This window comes from Pempheris klunzingeri, chromosome 10, assembly GCF_042242105.1.
Source record: "Pempheris klunzingeri isolate RE-2024b chromosome 10, fPemKlu1.hap1, whole genome shotgun sequence".
Taxonomy (NCBI): domain Eukaryota; kingdom Metazoa; phylum Chordata; class Actinopteri; order Acropomatiformes; family Pempheridae; genus Pempheris; species Pempheris klunzingeri.
Window position 1 is genome coordinate 4,901,612 of NC_092021.1, and position 11,914 is coordinate 4,913,525.

Consider the following 11,914-nt stretch of genomic DNA (forward strand, 5'->3'; position numbering starts at 1 on the left):
CTATATTAAACGTTTTCATCACATTTTCATCACGATGTACACCAACCCCAGACAGTACAGACAAATATTGTCTTTGCTTCCACAGATTTTTAATAAAGATTCGTTGAATTTGTCATTCGCTTGTCATCACGTGGGGACCGTTTTTATACTTCCATGAATGTACATTACAGCCATGGTTGCACTTCACCGGGCAATCGCGAAGCTCACCGGAAAATACCGACCGCCGTGGTGCCTGCTGGGAAAATACAAACCCGACAGACAGCCATCTTTCCTTATAGCCTGTAGTAGGGCAAAATAACAACCAGATTTGAATGATAACTTTAATAAATTAGAGCGAATTAAGCTGTTTCAGTTGGTCAGTTCTTATAAGTAACACGTTTCAGTAGGAGCGAGTGGAGCTCACGTCCAGATATCAGCCACAAGACAGTAGTTTGCTGGACGCGCTCGACCCACTGTTGGTGGTCAACATGGGCCGCTCTCGGAGCCGTAGTTCCTCTCGGTCCAAACACTCCAAAAGCAGCAAGCACAGCAAGAAACGGAGCAGGTCTCGGTCGCGATCAAGAGACAGGGAGAGGTCCAAGAAGCGGTCCAAGTCCCGAGAATCGAAAAGGAACCGTCGCAGAGAGTCTCGTTCTCGTTCGCGGTCGACCACAGCCTCGTCCCGCAGAGAAAGAGCAGCCTCGCCACCGGAGCGCATCGACATCTTCGGCAGGACGCTTAGCAAGAGAAATGCCCTGGACGAGAAGCAGAGGAAGGAGGAGGAAGAAAGAAGGGCAGAAATGGAACGACAAAGGAAGATGTAAGTACAACGTTGTATTAATAGACGAAGAAGCACCTATAGCATTACATAACGCTGTTCGTATTGAACTGCAATATTTGCTAAGCTAAATGCTAAGCTAACTGCATTCAGTTGTTTATAGTGTTAGCTCAAATGCTAACAAGCTAGTCGTCAAAGCATGCTAACGTCACCTAGGGCCACAGGGCCCTGGCTGAATATGGAAGATTACTATCCGTGTCAGAGTTGCAGCAGCGGCCAGCTCACCTTTTCATTTAGATTGACATAAACTTTTAGTTTAATCATGAGACATTTGAATTTAAATACTGATATATCCAACTAGTAATATATAGAGATGTATTTTCAATAGTTTTGATAGTTAAATAAACGAATGAGTCATTTATTGAGCAATTGTAGCAAATAATTAGTAAGATACTGCTTCAGAAAAACAACGACGTGTCATAAACGGAACACTGAAGGTGTTGTAGTCGCTGGTCTGATTAAAGAAACAACTTAAGACCCTTGACCCCAACATTCTAAGTATTGATTAGAAATATTAAATTAGATGAATGTATAAATCTGTATTCTTTGTGGTCATTCTAATTACAGCAGCCGCTGTCGCAGTGAGGTCTAAAGTGCAACATTGTCACTACTCTGTATCTTAAAGCACTTCAGTGGCACCTCACATAATGACCACGGCCCATTTATTGTCTGCTGGCAGGTTCTATCTGTTGAACAGGGAAGCTGCTATTGTGAATGTATGTTTGATAGCCATTGGCACACAGACACCTGAGATCTGAGCTGCTGTCCCACACCTGGCCTCCTGAGTGGCTCACTCTTACTCCTTAATAGCCACAGGGCCACTTTACTAGGCAGACAAATGTAAATACAAGGACACAGAGAACTTTGTAGATAAGGAAGAGCAGGGGCCTGGGCTGGATAAGGGATCTGGTTACCCTGTGACTGGCAGGATGAAATCAAATCCAGGGAGTGTAGGTTGAGTGTTTACAGTTGTGCAAGAAGCGATGTGACAACAAACCTCCCAAAACATAATAGCATCCTGTTCAGAGCACAGTTGCAGGAAAAAAAAGGAGCTATTTAAAAGCCTTTTCAATTGACAAACGGGATGACATGTGACTTCCTGCATGAACCCTTCAGGCTATGACCATGCTGATACGTTTTCATTTTAAAACAGGACCGATCTCTGTACACACAAGTGTCTTAGCAACATTGCACAAATAATCTCCACTCATTCCTTTCATTCATTCATTCAACATCCCTGACAATGCATATCCATGACCATGCATGTGCATGCTAATAAAGTAGCGCTCCATGTAGGGCTGATAATGCTGCAGGACTACATGCAGCACATTGCATCTTTGCAAATTGCTCAAATAAATACTTGCCTCCTACACATAACAGTATTTTATTGAACTGCATAGCAGCTGCTAGCATAGACATTGAGGTCAGCAGTGACTACAATTTGTGATCCATGTTGAATTAACTACTGGTGGTCAAGACTGATTTCCTAAAGTCTTAAGTCTCCATTTTAGGGGTTTGAAAATGTTGGATTAGTTTGGACTGAAAAGTAGGGAAAGTTTTACATTTTCCTGTTTTTATGTAATCTTGCACTTATGAATGTTTTCCTTAGATATAATGATTACTAATACTATTTGTACATTTGTTGAAGCTTGCCACCAGTCAGTTTATTGTCACAAGACTTGGCACCTCCAACTTGGATTCCTCCTGTAATGAATGATGTGTGAATGGGTGAATGAGGATGTAATGTAAAAGCGCTTTGAGTGGGCGAAATGACTAGAAAGGAATTTACCGTTTATCATAGCACAGCAAAGAAGACCAGGAACAAACAGCTCTTAACTGATAAAGGTGAAAACAAAAACAAAACTGCAGAAATGAAACAACCCTTAATGGAAAACTAACGGAGGAGCTGCAGAATTACTGACAGATTATTATAGTGAAGGTCTAAAAGACTACATAGAACGTGTACACACACAGAATGTGATCGCAAAATATAGGAACCAATCACTCTTCTTCTCTGGGTTGAACCACGTGCTCTTGCACTCTATGGGGAGTGACCGCAGTTACCGGCAATATTATGGCCCTGTGGTTAGACTTGCTGTGAAGGCATAGTGGAATGCATACGAAGACTGTGAACACTGTATGGTCTATCTGTATGGAGCTACGTAAAGACACAATGCTGAAGAAGGTTTTTGAGGAGGTAAACGGTAGGTTAGGTAAAGGTTAGAAGTGACTGATATGGGACGTTGAGGTGTGGGACATTCTTCATATCTAGTAGGATGTACATAATACTAAGGGATTTTGAAAAATGTCTGCTATCGTTCCTCTTGTCATCTTTTCCCTTCCTCTGTCCTCCAGCCGGCAACAGGAGATCGAGGAGAAGCTGATCGAGGAGGAGACAGCACGGCGAGTGGAGGAGCTTGTGGCCAAGAGGGTAGAGGAGGAGCTGGAGAAGCGAAGGGACGAGATCGAACGGGAGGTGCTGCGGCGCGTTGAGGAGGCGAAGCGCATCATGGAGCGACAGCTGCTGGAGGAGTTGGAGAGGCAGCGGCAGGCTGAGTTGGCAGCGCAGAAGGCCAGAGAGGTAACGCTCGGTCGTTTGGAACGCAGCCCCTCCCTTCCCTACATACCCCCAATGCCTTACACCCCTGCCCCCCCACCCCAGTCACTTTCTCTGACTGGTGCCTTTCTATGGGACATGAGGGGACTGTGGAGGTGGAGGGACCTCTCATCCGTCCTAGTTCACTTTTCCAATTGTAATCTAGCCATGGCACAAGTTTTGCTGCAGAGAGGGTAAATGCAGAGTCTGGAAGGGCGGGTCCCTTAGGGAAATAATGCATTTCATAAAACCAAATTATTGCCATTAATTTATTGGCACACAGTATATAAAAGAGTGAGAAGAAACATTGCCAATTTTGAGAGCATGTTGGCTAATGCTAGTACTCCTTGAATCTACTGGAGTACTTATACTACTGATTAGTAACAACCAAAATGTATGCATCATTCCTAACCATCTAAACCATCAGGTATCAATGTAACTGTGCTAATATTTAGATGGTAATGTCATTCAGTTTGAGATATATGAGACGAGAAACTTTGTGCAGGCACTAAAGATCTCAGTTTACTCGAGATTAAGGCTTCCTAACTTGGCAGTCAGCGGTTTTGCCATGGCAGGGTTATAGAAATTCGACTGACTTGTCTAAATTTTTTCCCCCCTCGATCAGCTTGATCTTTTGCTTTCACATTTGTAAGCTTTTCTGTTAATTTCTGTAATAAAGAGCTCTTTTTAAGATGACACCCCCGTTTTACAGTCACCGTCTATGTACATAACTGGCAGGTTTAAAACTGTTCCCCAATCCCTAAAATTGACAAGCGTTTTTAAAAAATGTAACGTAGCCGTAGTCCTTGTATGTGGTTGGGTTTGCCTAAGAGAAGCCCAATTCTTTAGCAGTCTTAATTGCTTTATTATGCAGCTGTTAGATATGCTATTTTGGGCTTCTTTAAAGTTAGTACAATTCCCTTTGCTTCTTTATTTCCTTTTGCGTTTTAGAGACTAAAGGTTGACACTACAGGGTCTGACAAACCGTGGGCCTCACCTCCTGAAGCGTCCTTAATACAAGGGGATTTGTTTATACTACAGTGATAATGTATTAGGAATTAGAGGGGCAGCCAAAGCCTAGTGACCCTGACTCGCGCAGGGAGCAGCCAGTGGCTTGGTACTAATAGGGCGAGAAATGTAGTCCGAACGCGCCTCCTCTGCCCTCTTGGACTTACACTTTCCCCTCTCCTACCTAAATGCTCTTTCTGTATGCTACCAACTCTTTCTAAATCTCCCACTCTCAGTCCTAGACACCGTTAACTGACGGGACCAGTAAAACAAGCAAAGGCTCCTCTATAACCGAAAGGTCAAGGTCAGCTTCGAAATATTCAGCTGGACAAGCTTCAGTTAGATGCCAGTGTCAGTAAAAGGCACCAGTCCAATCTTTTTTTGGAGAAACTCTGAAACATGAGTGGAGATTTCCACGATCCATTACTCTTGACATTTTAAATCAAATTTGATGTGTAGAAATGTTGATTACATTTGTTTAATCCTCAGACAGTTTGTCCTGTACAGGTTTCTGTTACCACCCCCTTACCTCTCATTTGACAAACCTTGTTTTGAGGATCTTCTGTTACATTGCAACTCCTCTGGGATGCATAACGATGGACCACTACATTTCCTGTTTCCTGTTTGACACAGTTAACTATCTCTGGTCTTACTTTAACTGTTGACATATATATATATATATATATACATATTTTTTTTTCTTTCTTATATTCATTACTTTATAGAGTTGAAGAGCTTTCTCTCCCTAGAAAAAACAAATGTACTGTGCTATGTACTCATGACTTGCTTCTCCTATAGGGTTGCTGCTAAGTTTGATATTGTTATTTGTGAATACATTTGTGTTGTTTTTATTTTGGAAACACAACTCACCACCTTCCTAACTAGCACTTGACCTGAGTTGGCCTGCAGCCTTTCAGCTCACCCGTGTCCTGTACTGTAAGTGTACCGTGGTCCGGCCCTCTTCGAACACACACAGACACCACTTTGTACTGTACTCTCCTTCCCTCTGCTACCGTCTCAGTGGGGACTGTGCCACTGTAAAGAAAAGGAAAAACTTAAACAAATGAACGTGCGCTGTGGCTGCAGGCGCAGACTAAGCAGTACAGAGATCAGAGTTATAAAGAGGAATGCCGCGGGCGTGGTATGGCAGAATCCCCCCATACCTACCTACCCACCCACCCCAGGAGCGCTTCTCTGTCTCTGCAGGGGCGACACAGTCCGGACGAGACAGTAAATATTCAACCGTTTAATGCCGAATGCTTTCACCAGTTGTGTAGGTACACAGGCAAGGAAAATGCGTAGGTATACGTGCATTGGTGAGCCAAAACTATTCCCTCCTTTATTTGTATCCTTTTTTCTCTTGCTTATAATGATGTTAAAAAAACAGCAATTGTATTTTCTTCTAGATTGTATTGTCTGTCATTTATATGTCTTCTATTTATGAGTGTGATGAGTGGGATTCCCTCTTTTTAAATTTGTGTGTTAAAATTTTTAATGCCTTTACAATTGTGCAGTGAGTACCCTAGGTCTGGCTTAGCATTAACATTTTTTATATAGGGGTATTAACAGCAGTAGAGGGAGGGAGGGAAAAAAATAGTGGGTTCATTGGGTCCCCCATTTTTATAAATGCCTATTGCCCCCCTTTGTATTTTTAAAACAATTCAGGCTGACAGCAAAGAATGCTACAGTGTGGTCGGGTGCGGGAGGTTAAACAAATTTCTCTGTGCTGTAATGAGTTAGTTGTTTGTTTATGTGTGCTGGTGGAGAGTGTGTGTGACGATTAGAAGGCAGGTGTGTGTGTGTGTCTACATACATGAAGTGCTTTGTGACTGTAGCCTGTTCATGTGCTAACATGAAACTGTGTCACCCGTCTAGGAGGAAGAAAAATCTAAGCGGGAGGAGCTGGAAAAAATCCTGGAGGAGAATAACCGCAAGATCGCCGATGCTCAGGCCAAGCTGGTACGCCCTGCTCTGTGAACAGCAGAGCTGCTGCTTTTCTGCCTGTTTTGGGATACACTTCCCCCATTTCTTGCACATTCATAACACTCTCTTTAATGTTGTCAAAACCCCTCAACACCAGTTTTTTATATATTTTATCCCAAGGATGGGGTTGGTTTTTTTTTTCGTGATTCACTTTTCATTTTTGCGTCATATTTATATTACACACATTTTTTTTCTTTGACATTTAAAAGTCCCGGTCACATTTAATCAGAATGTCCTTAGTTACATGCCAAACGAACTTGAAGGTGAAGTAAGAAGAAGCGAAGAAGAAAACGCTACACAAAGCACATAAACCAGACTTATGTGTCGCTGAAGTGTCTTTTAATCATAAATCTCTCTTCTTCATTGATTGAGACCTCGTGGTTTTCACCACACCTTAAGCTTATGCAGCCTGCTGGCTAAATAAAGTTAAGTGCGACTATTTTGTAAAGCGGTGTTTATTTGAATCAGGCTCGATATGTGCACGCTGAGGTTGTAGTGAAGCTGTGCAGAGAAAAGAAAAGCAGACACCGAATTGCTGGGTCTTAAAAAAGCATAAAATAACTGGCAGCAGTTTGTGGCTACTTGGCCTGAATGATAGTTTTCTGTCCTTGTCCGCTCTCATTGTCTCCTATGTGTGTCTGACAGGCTGAGGAGCAGTTGCGCATTGTGGAAGAGCAGAGAAAGATTCACGAGGAGCGCATGAAGCTGGAACAGGACCGTCAGAGGCAGCAGAAGGAAGAGCAGAAAATCATCCTCGGCAAGGGCAAGTCCAGGCCCAAGCTCTCCTTCTCCCTCAAGGCCACCGAATGAGACTGCTCCTCCCTTGTCCACGTCATGCCCTGCCTTCATCCCCCATCCAGCCCTCGCTCATCATTCAACCCCCCTTCTCCTCCTCCTCTGTAGAATGCTCGCTTCGTTTTGGAAGTGCTGAGGGAAGGCCAAGGAAAGGGGTGCAACCCGGTGTGTTAACTGGCTTGCCACAATGAAGGCCACAATGTCGTTTCTCCTGGCCTTAAAGAGGAGACAGGTCTCCACCCTTTAAAGAACTAACTGCTCCCTCCATCCTTCCTCATCCCCACAGCACAGATGACTCTTGTTTGTGCTTTTTTTTTCTCCTCCTCAGTTTATTTTCATTTTTAGGGATTTTGAACTTGATGTAGAATGCTATAACATGTCCCTTGCCCCATAAGTCTTAACTCTGGTCTAACAGCGAGCCACCGTGCTCTTCTTACATGTCTTCACAGCCAGCAAACCACAATAGAATGCAAGTCCCTGATATATGAAAAGTGTGCGACTTTGTCTACTCCAGCTTTACTGTAAAAGCCCATGTGCAGCTTGGGAGTTGGCCTGTGGTTTTCCTGTCATTTAAAAAAAAAAAAAAAAAAAAAAAAAAAAGGTTCCAAAATGGCTGACGTAGTGGTAACAAAGCACAGCCTTTAAAAGCACAGTTAACTTCCCGTCCAGTTGACAGGTTTGTGTCTTCCATCTACCTTACTTTGCTTGCCCTTAAGCTCTGTTCATCATTTGAATCCCTGGTTTCTTTTGTTTCTGCTTCAGCTCTGTCTGCCAGGTGTATGTATTTCTTTAAATGACACAGCAGCATGTTGTCCTTAAGAGGAAATGTGAACCTTGTTAGATTTGAAGTTTCTGCAGTGCAGGTGAGCCCAGCCTCGACTCCCAAGCTGCCCGTGACTGAACCACAAACCTACAACAGGATATGTGGCTCATCTGTGATAAGGGGCCCTGTGGGTAGCGGAGGAGAAATGACATTTCCTGTATGATGTAATGTTATTAGTCTTATTGTGATGTACCGACTCCCCCCTTCTCCAGAAGTTAAGATTGTGTTACGAAATTGATCCAGGATTAGAAAACAAGAAGCCACAGCAATGCTTTGTTTTATCAGACTCTTTGGGAGAATAGTTAATTGTACAAAAACACCCGACCATACAGTCCTTGTTCTGTCCCTAAGTTTTGTTGTAGTAAATTAACTTGGCAAGACGCCTCACTTGGTAAGTCTTTATTCGTAGAGGATGGACAAGTTCAGGTAAGATAAGGTCAGCAGCAGTGCCTGTGTATGCGAGTGAGTGTGTGTGTGTGTGTGAGTGTGAGTGTGAGAGTAGGTGTGTGTGTGAGTGTGTGTGTGTTACTGACAGGCTGACCTCAGGGTGGGTATGATGACTTTTTGTTATGTCACGGGATTTTTAATTTGGCATGTAATTTACCCCATTTGTCAAGGGACTGAACAGTTCAATAAATCTATTGAATGCCTGCCGATGTGTGCATTTGATGGTCTTAATCCACTCGTGACACTGAATTGGTTGAACTTAAAGTAACCAAGGTAGAAAACCCACCTGGACTCAGTTTACAAGGCTGGACTTCGAATTGGCCTCACGGGGAGTTGTAATCTCACAAGTAAAATAGATTATACTAATTGGCACGACCTTAATTCAAATTGAAGTCACTTCACACAATCAATTTAAATAAGCAGTCGTTTGAGGTGGTCAGTGACAAATTTTAATGGCACTACTGGCACAGTCTTGTGTTTAGTCAGAGGCAGCGTCAGGTCAACCATACCCCTGTAATAACGTTGCCTGACTGCAACTCCGGTCTGAGAGTTGTGCAGCCGATGGCTTTCTTCCCCTGAGTGAGGACTCCCGTGACAGATGACTGCAGACCGACCCGAGTTCAGCAGGAACGGGTTCGCCTCTGTTCCTGTTCGCTGTATTGAAATGATGACAAATCACACCAGCAAACAGCCCTGCACACGGAGTTCAGCCCTGCGTTTGGGAGCGCTTTGACCTCCAAACTACTGAATCCTAATAACGACAAAGTGCGTTTAAGGGTGCAAGTGAACCAAATAATGGATATTGATGTTTGATTCATGAAGTAAATTCTTAATAGTAGCCTCCGGTCGCCTCTGGATCAATATTTATTTTCATCTTTCTCTTCTATCAAATTATGACTCCTGGTAACATGTGTGACGCGAACTGTTCCTATTCTCGCGTTCTCTAGAATTCCATGCACCGACCCCCGGTGCCCGGAGCCCGGTGCCCGGAGCCCGGTGCCCGGAGCCCGGAGCCCGCCCGGCGCGCTCAACTGCCGCTGAATAAGCAGAGCCTCGATGCGGCCTGTTTACTCTGTCCAGCTGCTGCCTGCCTGTTCGTCTCTTCAACTCCGCACAGCTGAGCTCAAGTCAAGTCCAGTCATTAAAACAAGGGAGAACTTTAGTTGGTATAAATACAGCTGGCTTTGAGGACTTTATTCCCCGCAAACCAGTACAATGAGTGCAAGTGAGTAGGACACCTGAAAATGAAGCATACATATTTATTTTGCTTGATCATGGATAGAGAAAGTAGAGAAAGTGTCAACTAATTTGTCTATTTCTAGTTTGAGATATTAGAGCCTTTTATAATAATAATAATTATAATAATAATAGTCGATTACCTAGTTTTAAAAAAAAAAGTATCACCAGGGCAAACTTTTTTCCGTTTGTGTGAATTAGATTAGATTGTCATCTGTAAAACTTCCATTTAATCTACTTTATCCTTTAACATTGTTGGGACAATAATAGTTTAGGTCCTATCTAAAGTGCTTTCCTGTTTACAAGTGGCTCAGAGACTCACTTGTATGCGTGTGTGTGTGTGTTTATCCAGTTCCTTTGTCAGTCGGGCTGATCTTCCGGAAAGACGCTTTGCAGCAGTTATTGCTGACGGGTTGAGGTTGAGGGACTTATTTTAGCCATTCAGATAAAGGAAGGAGGAGATTTAAAAATAAAGAAACTAAAAAAAAATAATAATAATAATTCTCCTGCTGTCATCCAGATTTGTACTAAAAAAAAAAAAAAACTTTTAAAGGCGCAACAACAAACTACATCTTGACATGAAATTGAAATACAGTCACTGAGTCACACCATGAACCCAGTTAAACCCACTGGCTCACACACACGCGCTATAAGTGATAAGAAAAGACATGTTTAGTAATAATTTTGAAATACAAAGATGCACGGTGGGTGTTTTTTGACTGACCATGTGTAGAAAACAAAAGCGCTAATAGTCCTAACCTCCAGTCCAGCTGGAAAAATGGTGCAAAAATCTGTAAAAAAATGTCAAATGTTTCTCAAAAGTTATTACACATCATTTAGAAATATTACAGAAATATTTAGAATTTTTTTTCCTGATCTCCAGTCATTAAAAATTGGAACACTTGCATATTTAAAGAAAGTTCCGCAGGGGGCTGTGAGGCGCAAGCCAGTCTTGTTAATCTAATACATTCGTTGGCTTTTCCTGAAATCCGTCCTTTAATGAAATTAATCTAATGTTCACACTGCTGCAATAAACATCCAGAGTGTGGTGAGAGTCCGTGTTTGTTCCTGGGCAGGACAGGAGAGGAGCGGTGTGGGGACTCCTCAATTATCTGCCCGGTGTTAGAGCTCACCATCACTCCGATTTTTAGCCACAATCCACAGCGGCCCCCTTCAAATAACACCCTGATTTAATTAAGTCGTTAACAAGTGTGAAAACTTCACAGTTGACTCTCTTCGACACACAGATGTGTGTGTGTGTGTGTGTGTACTCGTCAAATTAGAGGCCACTTGCAGTGGCCGCAGAAAGTGTGAATGTGTACCTTCTCAATTGGGCTCTGAAGAAAAAAAGTAATGTAAGTTCAAATAATGTTTTAATAGTTCGTGAAGCAATTAAACGGCAACAGTACAAGATTTGGAAGGACAGAAGTCAGTGACGACCAAAAAAAAAAGCAAAACCTGTGTTTAAAAGTTTAAAGAACTTCATCTTCCCCTTTAAACCATCCCATCATGTTAGGAAACTTCTATTTTAAATGTTTATTGAAAATACTATAACGTTGTAATACATTTATTAAGAATATGTACACTATACTCCGTGATTTTGAAGTTTCATTAATATTTAAAATAGAACATAATAATAGTGACTTTCCTCAGATGGCTCTAAACCGGAAATTTCCGCTAGTGGGCGCTCTTGTCTTTCCAAAAAACTTGAACCGCAGTCTGGTTGCTCTCGGTGGACTCCTGAGCAGCACTGTGGCTCAGTGCAGTGCGAGTCTTGTGGGAGCAAATGTTTGCTCGTTGCTTTCATGCTGGGATTTTCCACATAAATTATAAACACGCGTGAAGTGCACGTTATTTGTTGTTTGAGGGGGTTACAATTATATTATGATGAGGGAAAGACATACTTTAATTAACCCTGAAGTCTCATCTGTTAAATGAACCTGCTGTCATCTCTTCAGAGGGAATGAAGGTTTTATGACTGATGTTTGAATTGTACAGGACTTCACCTTTATTATCATCTTGTATTATTTGACTAAATATATCTATGTCATAGAATGTGTGATACTTTTATTTTGTCATAATTAGGCAATTTTTTTTTACTCAGGCTCACCCCCTTTCTTTTGATAAAAGGAGGATTTAACTGCAATTCCTCTCCATTTTGTTCGCCGCTAGTCACCGTACTGAGCCAGTTGTCCTACTTGACTGACAG

At 42.4% G+C, this 11,914-nt stretch overlaps 1 protein-coding gene across 1 annotated transcript; it reads left to right on the forward strand.

Moving 5' to 3' along the window:
- Positions 1–245: 245 nt before the first annotated feature.
- On the forward strand, positions 246–8,672 carry arglu1a (arginine and glutamate rich 1a). The gene is made up of 4 exons (XM_070837713.1): positions 246–799; positions 3,173–3,398; positions 6,297–6,380; positions 7,050–8,672. The coding sequence occupies exons 1-4, from the start codon at positions 468–470 to the stop codon at positions 7,212–7,214; spliced, it is 807 nt and encodes a 268-aa protein (XP_070693814.1). The 5' UTR covers positions 246–467; the 3' UTR covers positions 7,215–8,672.
- The last annotated feature ends 3,242 nt before the right edge of the window (positions 8,673–11,914 follow it).

Bases quoted from the DNA above. Each gene is read 5' to 3' on its own strand.
- arglu1a (XM_070837713.1), top strand. From the start codon at position 468: ATGGGCCGCTCTCGGAGCCGTAGTTCCTCTCGGTCCAAACACTCCAAA. The intron at 3,399-6,296 runs GTAACGCTCGGT...TCACCCGTCTAG, and splicing joins CAGCGCAGAAGGCCAGAGAG to GAGGAAGAAAAATCTAAGCG. The intron at 6,381-7,049 runs GTACGCCCTGCT...TGTGTCTGACAG, and splicing joins CCGATGCTCAGGCCAAGCTG to GCTGAGGAGCAGTTGCGCAT.